The sequence below is a fragment of the Ursus americanus genome, chromosome 32, assembly GCF_024610735.1.
Source record: "Ursus americanus isolate L20-20 chromosome 32, mUrsAme1.1.p, whole genome shotgun sequence".
Lineage (NCBI taxonomy): Eukaryota > Metazoa > Chordata > Mammalia > Carnivora > Ursidae > Ursus > Ursus americanus.
This window is the reverse complement of record NC_142158.1, coordinates 30,036,196-30,053,746: the sequence shown is the minus strand read 5'-3', so window position 1 is coordinate 30,053,746 and position 17,551 is coordinate 30,036,196. Positions and strand designations below refer to the sequence as shown.

At 40.1% G+C, this 17,551-nt stretch overlaps 1 protein-coding gene across 1 annotated transcript; it reads right to left on the bottom strand.

Annotated features, from left to right (window-relative positions):
- Positions 1-1,160: 1,160 nt before the first annotated feature.
- On the bottom strand, positions 1,161-14,415 carry SNRPC (small nuclear ribonucleoprotein polypeptide C). Its single transcript, XM_045772037.2, has 6 exons — positions 14,282-14,415; positions 13,897-13,939; positions 9,180-9,288; positions 6,138-6,227; positions 4,719-4,823; positions 1,161-1,523 (listed from the first exon to the last, which is right to left on the bottom strand). Exons 1-6 carry the CDS (start codon positions 14,287-14,289, stop codon positions 1,399-1,401), a joined length of 480 nt encoding a protein of 159 aa, XP_045627993.1. The 5' UTR covers positions 14,290-14,415; the 3' UTR covers positions 1,161-1,398.
- Positions 14,416-17,551: the final 3,136 nt, after the last annotated feature.

The window sequence follows — 17,551 nt, the reverse complement described above, 5'->3', positions numbered from 1 at the left end:
ATAACAATAATGTCAGATGGCAAAGAGTTTTGTAAGTAATGATTCAAAATCCAAAATATACAAAAAGGTGATAAGCCTTTCTCATTCATCCCTGTCCGCCAGCCACCCATTTACTCTTCATGGGAAACCAGAATTACCAGCTGCTTATCTGTCCTTCTAGATATCCTTTATGCATACACAGGAACATACAGATATTTCCTCTAAATAAAGATAGCAGCGAACAATACGTCTTAAACAAATCAAGGCTCGGTACAATGTGTATCTTGGAGATCTTTCCCCATCAGTACATAGAGCTTTTTAATCTGTTTTAACCTGGTGGCATATGCCATTTTGTGGATGTACCATACTTGATTCATCAGTCCCCCTTCATTGGACCTCTGGGTTACTTCCTGTCTGGTCCTGCAATGCATAGTCTTGTACACACATCATCTTGTACATGTGCAAGTCTATCTGTATGATAAATTCCTAGACACAGAAATGTTAAGTCAAAGGTACTATAATTCTGATAGATATTGCTAAATTGCCCTCCCCAACAATTATAACAATTTTCACTCCCATTTGCAATGTGATATAGCGTGGATTGTACACTGAGCAGAATATAAACAGTGCCAATGGCTTACCTCCTAGATGTTTCTCTGAAAATATCCTACTTTTATAGCCCAGTGATGTAACAAATGACATTCTGAAGACAACTTCTGTACCACGGAAATCTGCATAATTTTACCACTGCTATCAGAAAGTTTTCTGATTACTGATTACCAAGAAAAAGAGGAACTAAGAGAAAGGAGAAGCTGAGGTTAAGGCAATGCTTGCCATCTTTAGCTGACATACAGAGACTGGAAAGTCTTTTTCCCTACTTCAGCATAAAAGATTTAAAATTTTCCACTTACTACACCAAATGCTGTGCATGTGAAAAAGTAACCAACTGTGCTGTTTATTGTTTTAGTCAACAAAAGCTCTACAAGTATTAGATTTACCAAGTCATGCAAAAAAGAACTTTACTACATAAAGGCAGGGTGTCCAAAGGAACTCACTATAGTTAAGGAAAATGTCATGCAGAAGGCATGCTGCAGAGAGAATGAGCTAGAGAAACACAACTGGAATACTTCACCTCTTTTATAATACACGAGGAATACAGAGGGGAGAAAAAAGGGAACACATTTTTAACTAAAACAGTTGACAATTTTATTTTCACACTTCACAATACAAATGAAAATTGCTTTTTTTTTTTTTTTTGTCCCACTACTCCCCTGCAAAAACTATTCTCTCTTTGATAGGAAGAGGGAGCAAGTCTTCCTTGTCCTGCTGTGAGAAAACACCCAGAGTCACAGCACCATGATCTCCTGGTGAAGTAGAACAAGTAATAGAAAATGAATATAAAGAGGTTCCTGTCTCTCCTTATCTGTCTGGTCGAGTCATTCCTGGCCGAGTGGGCACCATCATGGGACGGGCAGGAGGTCTCATCATTGGGGGCCCAGGCATCATTGGCATGTGGCCTCCCATAGGTGGCCTCATTCCAGGAGCTGCAGGACAAAACAAAGAAAAGGGAAAAAAAAAGAGTCAGAAAATACTACCTATGAGCGAGCTTGATGGGACTTCAATTAAAGACAAAAAAGTAGCCCCCCCCCTGCAAAATGCTGGAAGAAAGACATACTTGACAGAAGAAATGCAACAAATTTATCACATCTGTAAATTACTTAAGACATTCTCAAACAAAGAACAAAGGTCAACACAAGAACCATATGGGAATCATGATCTAATGATAGCAAGGGGGAAACTATTAATAGACTGCTTTCCAGAAACCACCAGGGACACTAGTTCCCTAAATTGACCTTTTCTCACTCAGGGAAATTCACAACTAAATTACATGTTACTCAGTCAGCATTTTTCATCAGTTCTATCCACCATATAACCAGGAGCTATTTCAGGAATGTACACAGGCACAGAGGACAATCTTACCACTAAGCGTTTGTTCGGAGCTGTAGGAAAGGTGAGCAGGAGACCCATGCTGAGAACCTGTTAGTAACCACACTTAGCTCAAGTCAAGAAAAATAGGCAATAATGTGATTTACAACAATCAGTGCACACACAAAAATCTGATTTTTCTAATGCATGTTAGAAACTTAAGGAATTTTTTGAAGTGTCCCATCAATATACCAGTCAAGTAAATGAGCCAGGGAAGGGAGGGCAAGCGGAGGAGGAGGTTGAGAGGATTACAGGCAGCTTCACAGAACTGGTAATATTCTACCTCCTCAGCTGAGTGGTGGGTTCACGGGTATTCATTTTATTATTATGCCTCATAATTTTCAGGTCTTCTTTTTAAATATCAAAATTTACATAATTACTTATTAAACCATTTTGATTAAAGGCTTGCAATAAATGGTTCAAGAGAAAACTATATTCAAAGCCGAATACAGCCTTTTCACAAAAAGTAAAACACAAGTATATGCAAAGACACAACAGGTACAGAATTTTTTTAAGATCAATTTCAACAGTAACAGAGGATAATACTAAACGCCTAAGTATCTTATTAAGTAACCCCACCATAACATAACCTATATCCAGCATTTCCTAGAGGAAACTCATCAGGCTCAAAGACTGAAAACGAGGCACCTGAAAAGTTGTCTACTTTGGTCTCCACAGTGCATTTAACTCTAATTAGTTGCCAACATTGGCAACTAATAGTCTAATTACTAGTAAGTAGTAAGTCTAAATTCCTTTTTTCAACTTTTTATTATGGAAATGTTCAAACATACACAAGAATAGAAAAAAAGAGTATAAAGAACATCCATGTACCCATCATCCAGCTTCAATAATTATTCACCCCTGGCCAACCTTCTATCTTATCCGAACCCGTTCTTATCCCTGCCCACCCCCCAACTACTTCCATTATTTTCATTCAAATAATCTTGTTATTTTATCCTGGCTGAAAACAACAACAAAATACTCAGAACGGGCAACACCAAGCCTGCAATCTCAAATGTCAACCACAGGCTGAAGCTGAGTTCTACAAGCCTTCTTCAGGTATGTCATGCATGCACCAGTTCACCACATCCCTAACCCCTCTAAGAATTTGAATTTGTGACCCTGATTTAAGAATGCAGAAGGAGCCATGTAAGTCACTTTGTAAGGCAGGAACTCTTATCTAGACTCTCCTCACACCCCTCTAAGCGATACCCACAGCAAGCACACTGAATGCTTCTGGCTAGGAAGCTACTCTAATACCTTTGCACCTTGTCTTACCAGTGGAGTTGGAGGCCGCATTTGCTCTAATCACATAATTTATTCTGCAAATCAATAAAATGAGTATAAAAAAAGAACTGTTTGGGGTGCCTGGGTGGCTCAGTTGGTTAAGTGGCTGCCTTCGGCTCAGGTCGTGAGTCCCACATCAGGCTCCCTGTTCAGCAGGGAGCCTGCTTCTCCCTCTGCCTGCTGCTTCCCCTGCTTGTGCTTGCTCTCAACCCCCACTCTGTGTCAAATAAAGAAATAAAAATCTTAAAAAAAAAAAAAAAAAAAAAAGAACTGTTTCCATGAAAACTAAGTAAATATTAAGAGAAATTCAGGTAAACCATCCTGAAAAGTGCTCACAAATTTGGTAGGTAAGATCATAAAAGACTGGAACTAGATTGCCTCACAAGGATTCTAACCTTGAAAGAAAATGAAACTCAAGTTAGTAAAGAACGCATTATGGGCGGGGGCGCCTGAGTGGCTCGGTCTGTTAAGTTCCTGCCTTCAACTCAGGGCTCCATTCCAGGACCCTGGGATCGTGACCTGAGCTGGGCTCCCTGTTCATCAGGGAGTCTGTTTCTTCCTCTCCCTCTGCCTGCCACTCCCCATGCTTGTGCTCTCTCTGTCAAATAAAGAAATAAAATCTTTTTAACTTAAAGATTTTATTTCTTTATTTGACACAGAGAGCGACAGAGCACAAGCAGGCGGAACAGCAGAGGGTGAGGGAGAAGTAGGCTCCCCTCCAAGCAGGAAGCCCGATGCAGGGCTCGATCCCAGAACCCAGGGATCATGACCTGAGCCGAAGGCAAATGCTTAACCATCTGAGCCACCCAGGCGCCCCTAAATAAATAAAATCTTTTAAAAAAAAAATGCATTATGGATATGGTTTATTGGTTTAGGCAAGATATAGATTGTGCTCCAATCAGCAGACTCATTTTCAAAGCAAAGGCCCTGACCATCAGAAAAATCTGCAAATTAATGTATTTTCATGCTTATGTTAAAATAAAATGTTTGAGGTGTTTTTCCCCCTTCCTGAATAAAAGACAAACTACAGCTAAGGCCTTTTTCATATAGTAATCTGGCCTACTTAACCAGCAAGATTAAATCAGCAACAGGAGGTAGCTCTGCTTCAAATCAAAACTAAAAAAAGTGGCAGCAAAAGTATGTACCTCCCCTCCCCTCTATCTCCCCTTGGAACAAACGCATCTACCTTTTTCTCCATTATAAATGGCCGTAAGTCAGGAGGAGGCAAGAAAGCAGCAGGGAGGGAGAAGAAGAAAAAAAAGGCAGTCTTATCCTGTTTTTAGTAGTACAAGGTCTCTGGGTATCATCCAATTACACTGATAAAACAAATATTTCTTTTTATCATTACAGATTCGCCAAATATATTTTGCTGCAATAACACATTTAGACAATGAATTAAGAATTCCATTTAAATGGAAAACTAAAACACAATGGAGCATTCTAAAACGAAAGAGATTCAAACTTACCAGGTCCCACTGGCATCATCCCAGGAGGAGGAGGGCCCATCATTGGCATCATGGGAGGGCCCCCCATATGGGGCGCTGGCATCATACCAGGGCGAGGAGGACCCGCTGGAATAACAAATGGGGGCGGAGGTTAAGATATGCTTGCTTATTAATATTTTCTCTTCTGTGAAACTAGGAGGGCCTCACAGGCCAGTCCAAGTTCTGGAACAACAGTCTTCTTATGGTTTCTTTTAGAACAGCAGATCCACAAACATCAATATGCCACAAAACCAGTTACTTTATGCCCAAAAAACAAGAACAAGACTGGCTAGACAGAAGTATAAAATGAAGTCGGGTTCTCTGGGTTAAAAAAATTTCAGAAGTTTAATTTTTTTAAAAAGAGTATTATGCCTTCTGTAGAGCTCCTGTCAAAGTAAAGCCACAGGTACCTAATTTCAGATCTGCTTTTTAAAAAAAATCAAAATCTTTAAAAGATTCTTTGGAAATACGAAATGAAGATGTGTATGCAGAGATATTCTTGACAGTATTGTTTACAACAATTTGGAACAACTTAAATGTCCAACAATATGAAAACAGTGAGGTTAATTATGGCACATTCATACTATAGATTGTTCTACTATTAAAAATAATGGAGTTGGGTGCTAGCCAGCCAAAATACACAGTAGGACAGAGAAGCTGCTGTGACCCAAGACTGGACCTGGCAGAAGCCCAAGAAGGGTTTGGTGGGCCAGCAATGGTCTACCTGCATTAGCGCACAACTATGTAAACAGCCTACTTCTCCATATTTACATCCAGGGTTACTTACAGGACCAAGTTTAGGTTTCTGAATTCAATTTCAATCTAAGCCCTTCCAGGAGAGCCACGGAACTTGTGGCCTAGTTACTCACTATCCTTCTGCCATTCAGAAACAGAGAACCTTCACAGAGAGGAGCAGCCTTTCATCCATTCCACTTTCAGCTGTCCAATTCTTGTCCTTCCCAAGGTATATATATTGGTGTTAGGTGGGTTAGAAAATAGGAAAAATGACTGAAGAGTTTATCTACTACTTTAATCCTCCAGTGTTGGGTTCACAACAGTAAATAATTTAATGTGCTCATCAATATATTAATATATTAGCTTATCTAATATAATAATAATGATCAGCTTCATATATTAGCTCATCTAATCACAGGTACATTCTGACCTTTCCACTGAATTTGCCTCAGACCCACTCGGGATGTCACAAATATAATATCCGAGCAATAATGCAATCTAACTCTGAAGATATTTCAGAAAGGACACCACTGAAGTTGTTTTCTTTCACGATCTATATATTCATTCAATGAGTATTCAAAAGTCAACTGTGAGATAATCGAACAAAATCAAAGGATTATCTGCCCCCCCAAAGGGGCTATTAAGAAAAAAACTCTGTAAACTTACGGAGACTGGGGGGAGGTGGGATCATTGCCCCTGCAGGAGGAGGAGCAGAGAATGGAGTAGGAGGTATCTTTCCTTGTTGAAATGCAGCGGCTTTGGATAGAGTGTGGGGGAAAAAAAACCACACAGTGAATAAGAATTCAACAACCCATTTACTTAAATAAACCTTTGCTTTTAAATCCTTAACAGTCCCAATTATTTCACTTTATTTCATTTAAGATTACTACATCATGGCTTCTACAGTTTTTAAATCAACCATAGGTATTCACCAGCAAAAATGACAACTAATTGGTTTACAGATTGGGTTTTTTACCCTATTTTTATTTAGTCAGCATTTCTATGGCTGAATCATCTATGGGAGAATGGAATGAAGACCTTCCATCCATCTACCGATGTCTTACCAAAGAGACGCAGACATCATTAATCTGTAGATGACATTCACAAACAACACGAACCATTCAGTTTTGTCTGAAAAATGTGTGATACCTGCCCAAAGGCCAGGCTTTGTAAAACTTCACATCATTTTGGTTTAGCAGTTTTGAAATTAATGTACTGAGCTAAGAGACATGAAAGAGAAACAAAGATTTTAAAGCAAGAGACTGCCCTGAAGGAGATTATGATCTTAAAAAATTGTCCAATATGATCAACTTTTTTCTTTCAGACAATATGAGGCACAAATGAAAACAAAAGAAATCGAAGATAATTTACATGTGGCTTTATAAAGAAGTCACACGTAAATACTAAGATATATACTCACAGTTAACCATACTGGAACTAAAATTAAGTAAATAAATAAGTAAAATTTAAAAATAAAAATAAGACGTAGACTCACAAAAGCTCTTCCTAAATATAAGTCCTTTCCGATTCAGTGCAATCTACAGCCTAAGGACACCGTGCCTATCCCCATTCCACCCCCACCAGCGCGATGTACGTCAAATTACTCAAGTAAATCACTGCTAACTCCTAAAGAGCAGATCCACAAAAATGACGAAGAAGTGGAGATTTATGCACAGCTAGCTACTCATATGCCTCTGAATAGAGCCTGTGCTCTGTAAGGGATCATATCCCAACAAGGGCTTTTCCAATCAAAATGACACCTCTCACACCCTAAGCAGGAGGACAACTTGTAAAGACTAAAGAGGGAGTAGCTAAGCCATCAGCTCAACAGTGGACTCAAAGCCGACATAATCACAGACATCACGATCACATGGTGTGTCCCTGAGGGCTTGCCTTCTGTCTTCCAAAAGTCTTCCATCAAAAACATTTACTCATCCTAAATTCTTCTGCTGCATACAAAAAATAAATGAATACAATTCTAACCTTTAATGCCAAGAAATTTCTGACACCTTTTCAAATAGAAAAAAAAGATGACATCATAATGTATTTTTTCTTTTTTTTTTCCCCTTTTTTTAAAAAAGATTTTATTTATTTATTTGACAGAGAGAGGGCACAAGCAGGGGGAACAGCACAGGGAGAGGGAGAAGCAGACTCCCCACTAAGCAGGGAGCCTGATGTGGGCTCGATCCCAGGACCCCAGGATCATGACCTGAGCCAAAGGCAGCTGCTTAACTGACTGAGCCACCCAGGCAACCCATATAATGTATTTTTTCAAATGAAATGGGACAATGTCTGAGATTTGCTTCTTAATAATCCAGGATGGAGAAAGGGAGAAGATGAAGGTATTTGGTGGCTCTCAACTAGGGGCAATTTTGACCCTCCTGGGGACACTGGGCAATGCCTGGGGACATTTTTAGTTGTCACAACTAGGAAATGCTATTGGCATCTAGTGGGTAGATGCCAAGGCTCCTGCTGAACAGCCTACAACGCACAGACAGCTCCACAACAAAGAATCATCCAGCCCCAAATGTCAATAGCGCTAAGTTTGAGAACCTGGGGTAAACAAAACAAGACTGTTACACCTACGTGATGGAAATTAGGGGTAGGGGCCAGCCACGGGAGGTTCATTCATTAACCCATCTTTCCACTTTGTCTGATATTTTCCATAAGCTTTGCTTTTTTCTTAAAACTGCAACACAATCAAAGCCCACATTTGCCTGCCAGCTCTGAATACAATAAATGAGAAAGGCCATGTTTAAAATACACCAGCATGATCTAACAGAAATGCAACATCTTCTGTGTCTTGAACTCAACTAGCCTAAACAAGTATTTCCCAAATTAAACAAAAAGAGGGGAGCCTGGGTGGCTCAGTTGGTTACACATCTGACTCTTGATCTCAGGGTCGAGTTCAAGCCCTGCATTGGGTTCCACGAGCCCGCACAAAAAACAAAACAAAACAAAACAAAAAGAGTATGTATGGCATGTCCAACAGAGGTCCAAAACGTACTAAGATTTCTTTGTCACATCCATTACTTCCTTCTTGACCGAGTATCTTTGTCAGAACTACAAAAATAAGAAACTCAAAGTCTTTCAAACTCTTTGAAGGTAACTATAAACCCACCTCCACATTTTCCTATTATAAAAGGAAAATAGTTTTAAAAACTATGATCAGGGCGCCCGGGTGGCTCAGTCGGTTAAGCACCTGCCTTTGGATCGGGTCATGATCGCAGGGTCCTGGGATCGAGCCCCTGAGTCGGGCTCCCTGCTCAGTGGTGGAGCCTGCTTCTTCCTCTGCCTCTGCCCCTCCCCCTGCTCGTGCTGTCTAGTGTGCTCTCTCTCTCTCTCTCAAATAAATAAAATCTATAAAAAATAAAATAAAAACAAAAACTATGATCACTACAAAGGAGGTTTCACATAAATTTGCTACGAAATCTGGTCCATGTCAATAGAGAAATATTAGGCAACACGCTCTTTTCTGCCCCACTTCCCAATCTAATCAATACCTGATTGCTCTAGCCTCAATAATTAATATTAATGTGTTCCTATATCCCCTGGGAAACCAACGACCTTCTAATTCTTTCGTTGAACACATCAGAATGCTCCTATTTATCACTCAGAATGAGTTGCTTCTGTGGAAAACAACAGAGAGACAGGGATGAGAAAGAATGGGACCATTCTACTACATCAGAACAAGAGACTGAAACGTACTTGTTTTGTCGATCAGGCTCTGAGCCTGCTCTTCCATCCATTTCTGATAGTAGTCTTTCACATTCTCTTTGTGTTTCCTACCACTGCAGTGTGTCTTTCTCACAGATGGCTGTAAGACAAAAAGGTCCTATCAGTCACAGAAACAAGTTCTCCAAACTAGAAATTTTATAAAGCCTTTCCTTTATATAGGTAGCCCAGCTACCATCAGCAGCTTTAGCTGGGTGCTAAAGTATCATTTACAAACATTATCCAACAATGTACTGTGGTCACTTATCTATTATATTTATCATCTGAAACAGAGGTCAGCAAACTATGGCCCATAGGCCAGTCACCTGATTTTGTAAAACAACAGAGTGGAACACAGCCACATTCACTTGTTCAGGTATTATTTATTTCTTTTCTCGACAAGTCATCGCAACAAAGACTATATGGTCCACAAATCTAAAATAATTACAATCTGGCACGTTAAGGAAAAGTTTGCAAACTACTGATCTAGAACATAATGCCATTTTAATGCTCTTTATCTTAGATTATTCTGTAGCAAAATAATATAGCTTACATACATTTAGATTATACTGTTTATGACAATATCTTCTTTTAAATGACTATGGGTCTAGAATACAGACTGTGAATCACATACAGACTTTCGTCTCCAGCCCGCTAATCCTTTTGTTCTTTAACAGCTTCACTGAGGTTAAAATTGACATAAGATAAACTCCACACATTTAACCATTTGTTTAGTTAACATTTATTTAACACCTACTACGTGTTGGTACACCATGCTATGTACTTTACAAGCAGTGTCTCAATCATAATAACCACATGTGCACAGTATAACGGAATATTAATCAGAAAGAACCAATCTCTGATTCACACAACTACGGACGAATCTCAATAGCATGCTCAGGGCGCCTGAGTGGCTCAGTCGTTATGCATCTGCCTTCAGTTCAGGTCATGATCTTGGAGTCCTGGGATTGAGCCCCACATCAGGCTCCCTGCTCAGCGGGGAGTGTGCTTGTCTTTCTGCCCCTTCCCACCACTAGTGCTTGCTCTCTCTCAAATAATCTTAAAAAAAAAAAAAAAGCATGCTCAGCAAAAGAAATGAGATACACACAGAATATATTCTGTAAGATTCCATTATATGAAGTTTTAAAACCAGTTAATACTGATCTTTCGTAATAAAAATCAGATCAGTTGGGGCTTAAGGGTCAGGGGATGAACTGTAAAAAAAAACACAAAGGAACTTTCTGGGGTGATGGAAATATTCTATATCTGATGTATACACCAAACTGTAATTATTTGCCAAATCAACAGACTGTACACCTAAAAAGTATGCATTTAATCAAAGTATAATTCAATAAAATTGGTTTAAAAATTCACAAGTTTATTATCTTCAATTTATGCTTAAAGACTTGTCTTAAAACACATAGCTGGTAAGTGGCAAACCAAGGCCTGGAGCCCAGATCTTACTCAGATGCTCCTCATGGCTGTTTAACTACCTCAAACCAATACAACCTCTCTTCACAGAATTGTTTCAGTAGCAGCAGACATAACCAACATCACATGAACAGACTGTCTTTTCATGGTCTACATTTCAAAATAGTGTTCCCTGACTCCCCAGTGACTGCTTATGTAACACAATGACGCCTTAAGCCTAATAACAAAATCACGCCTAAAAATGAGCAAAAACTCAAAAGTTGTGGCGCTGAATGTTTACTGCATTTCCAAGTCCACCACAGGGAACTGCTTCAATCACTATGGAATCTTCCTACTTTCACAAACTATCATACTAGAACAACAGTATTACCAGGTTTCCTGACATTTCTCACAAAGAGACATTCGTTATAAAGAGATACTTTTCAGTTCTCTGAATACTGACATTAGCAAGATAAGCTATAAAAGGATAGAAAAGCACTGCCTACTCGCTAACAATGTCAGAAAATTATGACGAGGGGTTTGATCTAGAATGGGGGCTAGGATCAAAAAAAAAACAAAAACAAAAACAAAATTAAAAAGAACCGGGGCTCGGGGCGCCTGGGTGGCACGGCGGTTAGGCGTCTGCCTTTGGCTCAGGGCGTGATCCCGGCGTTATGGGATCGAGCCCCACATCAGGCTCCTCTGCTATGAGCCTGCTTCTTCCTCTCCCACTCCCCCTGCTTGTGTTCCCTCTCTCCCTGGCTGTCTCTATCTCTGTCGAATAAATAAATAAAATCTTTAAAAAAAAAAAAAAGAACCGGGGCTCTACAGGCAAGCTACTTATACTACCGACGTCCCTGGATGAGACTCATCCAGGACAATCTATAGTAATGTTCAGAACTATTATTCCTTCAAGAGGGGCCAGCCTACTTACATGTTCCACAAATTAATACTGAACTACATCCGACTAGTGTCAGAATTCCAAACGAAGTGACGACACAGAAATCACTGGCTAGGGTTCTTGCAGCTACTATTCAAGATGACAAGATGATCAAGAGTTTCAGTTTAATCATATTTCTGCAGAGGCAGCCAAATACAGAGCTGTAGTTTTCAAGATGTGGCTCACAGGCATCTAAGGGTGTCTCAGACCCACCTTTCAGGCGGTCTGCAAGGTCAAAGTAGCTTCATAATAATAAGAAGACATTACGTTCCTTTTCCGTGTATTGACCTTTGTACGGATGATACCGAACTTCTGGCACTTTAGAATGAAGCAAGACAATGGCAACCCAATGCATTAGGGATCGTTGTATTTTTCAACACTATGCACTCAGAGGGGAAAAAAAAAACCCAGTTTCACTGAGACTGTCCTTGATCAAGCAGTAAAATTATTAATTCCATTAAATCTCAACTCTTGAGTTCACGTCTTTTTAATATTCTGGGTGAAAAATGGGATGTACAAAGTACTTCAGTGGCATGCCAAAATATGATGCTATTTCAAAGAAAAGCAGGAATGCAAATGGTTCAAGTTGCAAGCTCTGCCAGCTGCCTCTTTGATGGAACATCATTTTTACTTGACAGAATAACTGAGAAACAAACTGGAGACTCAGACTTCTCAGAAGTAAATGAAGTGAGCCTGTCACTTCAAAGGAAGCAATTGGTAGTATTTATTGCCAAGGATAAAATTTGAGCTTTCAAATAAAACTCAGAATTTTAGAAAACCTTATCTACTACCATGAGCTTGTCAGCTTCCCAATACTTAAAAGCCATTTCTGATTAGATTGTAAATTAATGTGGATTTTTATATTACATAATCAAATGCATCAGCACATGGAAGACTTGCATAACTGAGTGAACCAATATTCCAATATTCATTTTCCAAATAACCAAAGCATGTTACAAAATCAGGTCTGGCAAAAGATTCACTCAAAGTGCAAGACAGATCAGTGAAATTGGGGGGGGGGGATGAAGCAGATATGGAAGGGCAGAGGGAAAGAGAGAAAATCTTAAGTGGGCTCCACGCTGGGCGTGGACAAGGGGCTCAATCTCACAACTCTGAGATTATGACCTGAGCTAAAATCAAAGGTCAGACGCTTAAATGACTGAGCCACCTAGGCACCCCAAGATCAGTGAATTTTGATGTAACAGAGTATGAAAAGTTTGATATAGTTTCAGATTCCACACTGCAACTAGTTTGGATTCAGTAATATAAATTATTAAAGAATATCCACAATTATCTAAAAAGCCTAGAAAAGGACCCTACTTTTTTTCAACTCCTTATCCATGTGAGCCTGGATTCTTCATATAATTCAACCAAAACACAGTGCAACACATTTAATGCAGAAGAATACAGCTGTCTTCCATTAAGTCAGACATTACAGAAGTTTGCAAAAAGGTTAAAGCAATGCCGCTCTTCACACTAATTTTTTTCTTTTTTTTTTGAAAATAGCTATTTTTCACTTTTAAAATGTTATTTGTATTATAAGTAAAAAGTTTGTTAATGTTACTTTCAAATGAATCAGTATTTTTTAAATTTTAAGTTTTAATTTCAAATACAGCAAATATTAGTAGCTAAACTAATACAACCAACGTAACTAGTTTTTTTAATAACCCAGTAATTTTTAAAAGAAAGGGACCATAAGACAAAAAAGTCTGAGAGGTGCTGGCAGAGAAGCCCGGGAGTTAGACTGCTTAAGCTAACCTTCTAACTCTGTACAACTTACTGGTTTAGTAACACCTAGTCAGTCATTTATCCATACTCTGCCTCAGTTTCCTCCTCTGTAAAATGGAGATAATACTAATCTTATAGGCTTATCATGAGCATTAAACAAAATGATACAAGCAAAGCATCTGTAACACTGCCTGACACAAAGTAAATATTCAATCTCAGTTGTTATTGTTTGGCAGTTTTTAATCAAATCAAAGTACAGTACTCAGTTCCAAATTTAGGCATTTCTGTCCAGTTTAATCAATCAAACATTTGAGTGCCTTGTCCCAATCAAATATTTGAATTTCGGGACACGTCCCTGGAATTTTTACTTGTCATATAAATTTCTTGCACCTTCAATTCTGCTAAAGCATTATTATTTTGGGTCTCAACTGAAAACACTAACTGCTGGAAGACCAATTACTACAAATTATGAAAACAGTTACAGGAAGGATGGGGGGAAAGAAATACAGATTATTTTCTCCAAGCAGGAGCACTTAAACCACAACAGGATGAAAAGCACAAATTTACACCTAAAAAAAAAATCTAATTTCTTACGCACAAGGTGTTTTGAAACTGAAAAGAGACACTACTTACAGAGTCATGGGTGAGATACGTGTCGCAGTAGTCACAATAAAACCTGGAAAGAGGTGGAAAATAAAGAAAAAGAGAAGACGACAACCAGTTAACAGATGCCCATCCACCGAAGTGCTGTTCAATGAAGGCAAATTATAAAAAGATCTATTCACGATGCCAAGACATCACAAAGTGACCTGACACAAACTAGGGTTTTTTGTCGCCTTGCGCGGAGTCGACCTACAGACACTGCAAGAGGTCAGTATCTAGAACTCCCGGGCTCCCTCCCCCACACCCTCTCGCTTCCCCGGAAACCTCAAGAGCTAGAACCCTCCCTGCCCTCCCCCACTGGGCCACAGTTAGCCACTGCGACCGCGAACTCCCGCAGATTCGGAGTCCCACTCACTTAGGCATGTTGCTCTGCAGGCCGTTGGCCACTCCGTCTCGCGCCGCCCGGAAATGACGCACACAGTAAGCGCCGACGCCGCGGAACTGATGACCCTACCCAGTCATCCAATCCGCTGGCCGCGCTGCGACGGCCTTAGCCGCGGCGGCGGCAGAGCGAGGGGCGGGGCTTTTCTCCTTCTCCCCTTACCTATAGCAAGGCGGAAGGGGATGTACGAAGGGTCCCTGCGAGGTTCAATTCACGCTCCTGCGATACTGATTGTTGATGCTACCGGAAGCATGTTATACGTTCTTTCGACAACTTTCTAAGCATCGCTGGCTGTGTGCCAAGCATTGCTATAAATACTGAGAAGTCAGCAGTGAACAAAACAAAGATCCCTGCCCTCATGGAGTAGGCAGTAAGAGTTGGGAAAAACAAGTAATAAAGTCAGTATGTAGTCCTGTAGAGTCAGGTGCTGGGGCCCTTGGGGATGGGCGAGTGAAGCAGGGAAGAGAGTTCAATTTTAAATAAGACCGAGAAAGCTTGCTGAGAAGGTGACAACTGAGAGATAATAGGTTTCTTTTTTTTTTTTTTTAAGATTTTTTATTTATTTATTTGACAGAGATAGAGACAGTCAGCAAGAGGGAACACAAGCAGGGGGAGTGGGAGAGGAAGAAGCAGGCTCATAGCGGAGGAGCATGATGTGGGGCTCGATCCCAGAACGCCGGGATCACGCCCTGAGCTGAAGGCAGACGCTTAACCACTGTGCCACCCAGGCGCCCCCTGAGATAATAGGTTTCTTAAAACCAGATGCAAACGGTTTTACGCAGCGTCTGTTTTCTGAGTCTCATTAAGCTTAGGAGACGGTAGACTCCCCAGTTTCGAACGCCATCTCCCGCTTCCTCACCGTGCTGCCTGAGTCAGTTATTTAATCTTTCTGGGCCTCCAGAAAGATTATCTGGAAAATATGGACTTAAGGAAGAATTAAATGTGAAAATGCTTGTAAAGTGTGTAGTGCAATGTTTGTACATACTAAGCCCTCCGCATATGGCAGTTATATTTACATAAGGGGAAATTGATACTAGTATCTTGTCCACAGAACTAACGTGTTTAGCAACAAGGCCAAACGGGTCCCAGTCTGGTCTGTCAGACTCCAAAATGGCCCGACCTCTCTCAGAAAAGGGAAATAAATGTTGGGAATGGAGAGGAAGAGTTTTTGATTCTTCTCCATATTCTCTGATGGTGGAGTTGCAACCAAAATAATAATAATTGCTACTTTATTTGAGTATTTACTACATTCTAGATGATATGAATGCATTAATTTGATCTATTCAACAATCCTATTATTCACATTTTGAGGTGCTTGGCTGGTTCAGTTGGTAGGGCATGCAACTCTCCATCTCCGGGTTGTGAGTTCCAGCCCCACCTTGGGGCTAGTAGAGATTACTTAAAAATAAAATCTTTTTAAAAAATACTTTAAAAAATCCTATTATTCACATTTCAAATGAGGAAACTAGTTTTAACAAGGTTAAGTGTACCACAAAGATTACTTCCTGGTCTTAAAAGAAAAGTTAACTGCACAATGAAATTATCAGGCTTTCATCACTCTAACAGTGGTAAATCTTAGCATTATTAATGGTGGAACAATCATATTATGTGTTTCCTGCTAGGATGCCAACATTAAATGGAGTCATCAACTATGACCTATTCTTACCAAAAATGTTTCAATTGGATCTAACCAAGTTATAGGATAGGCAAGAGGATCAAGCTAAAGTAAAGCAAAAGGCAGCAAACAGATTCAGAAGGTGGGATGTTCTATAGGACAAATGGCCTCTTTCCTTCACCAAGTCAAGAAAAGGTGTCATTCTAGATTTAAATATTTTTAAGAGACATAACAATCAGACATAGAATATGGTTCAGGGTTAGATCCTAGTTTGGACAAACCAGCTCTAAGGGATATTTTGCGGAAAATATCTGGGCCTTAATGTCCCAGTTCTAGAAACCTATCTTTGTGTAGGCACCCTGAGTTGATTCTTCTCAAAGGCGATAGATTTGTCGACTATGTTTTTTCCCCCCTGATTTCCCTCTGTGCCGATGTTGGGCCTGCTTTACCCTCAAATCCATTCCTCACCTTTCCCTTGCTCTTTTCAGTATGGTAGTGGGGGAATGATGCCATAAAGGCCATGTGTCTTGGACTCCTATGCTGGTTGGCTTCCAGGCTGAATTGCTGGTCAACATCTAAGGGAGGCATTTCTGGAAATTGGAGAGATTGAGGAAATAGGCAGAGTATCCCCACCTCCACATCACGCTTAACCTCGGGCTGTCTCCTCCCACCTACCTGGCTCCAACTCCTAGCAGATGACCCTAGGCCCTGGGCTCTGGTAACAAGATGTCCTTCTTCTGTCTCTCTAGTGTGAGGGTGGCAGTAGCTTCTTGCTATTGCTCATCTCTGGGCTACTTCGCTTCTCTCTCTTTCACTTTTTATCTCTACTAACACCTATGTAAACCAATTCTCTGAATTAAATTCCTTCTGTTTTAAAGACTTAGAGTTGTCTGTTTTCCAGGACTCAGAGAGCGACTTTAATTCCAAGTTCCCAAGGATATCTCCCCTGAGTCTTGTATATGGGCCCTATTATCTGTAAAGCAGTACTTTTCACACTTTTCCTCTCAGTGTCCCAAGCAACTGAGAGAGTTCATTTTTTACCCTCATTCCCCTAGGTCTTTTTTTTTTTAATATTTTATTTATTTATTCGACAGAGAGAGACACAGCCAGCGAGAGAGGGAACCCAAGCAGGGGGAGTGGGAGAGGAAGAAGCAGGCTTGTAGTGGAAGAGCCTGATGTGGGGCTCGATCCCGCAACGCCGGGATCACGCCCTGAGCCGAAGGCAGACGCTTAACCACTGTGCCACCCAGGCGCCCCGACATCCCCTAGGTCTTGGGTGAAAATCCCAAGTGCCTACCTGAGCTTGAAATGCCCTTGAATTCCTATATATCTTAAAAACTCACAATGTTTGCCATCTACTTTATAAATAACATTTATATTTTTCAATTTCTCTTAAGGTATTTTAAACTTCAAATGTATTTTGTTTATTTATTTTTGAATAAGTAATAAGTACACATGGTGCAAAATTAGAAAAGAACAAAAGTATGTTTCCATACACACACACCCTTACCAGTTTCTTGCATATCCTTCCAGAGATAGATCACACGCATGCAGACATAAGCATACGTCTCCTGGTTCTCTTTCCCAATACTGCACAGTGTTTTGTTGCATAGCTATACCTTAATATA

Coding starts and splice junctions, on each gene's coding strand:
- SNRPC (XM_045772037.2), bottom strand. Junction 4,824..6,137: donor CCCACCTCCCCCCAGTCTCC/GTAAGTTTACAG, acceptor TTGTTATTCCAG/CGGGTCCTCCTCGCCCTGGT. Junction 1,524..4,718: donor GATGATGCCAGTGGGACCTG/GTAAGTTTGAAT, acceptor TTTGTCCTGCAG/CTCCTGGAATGAGGCCACCT.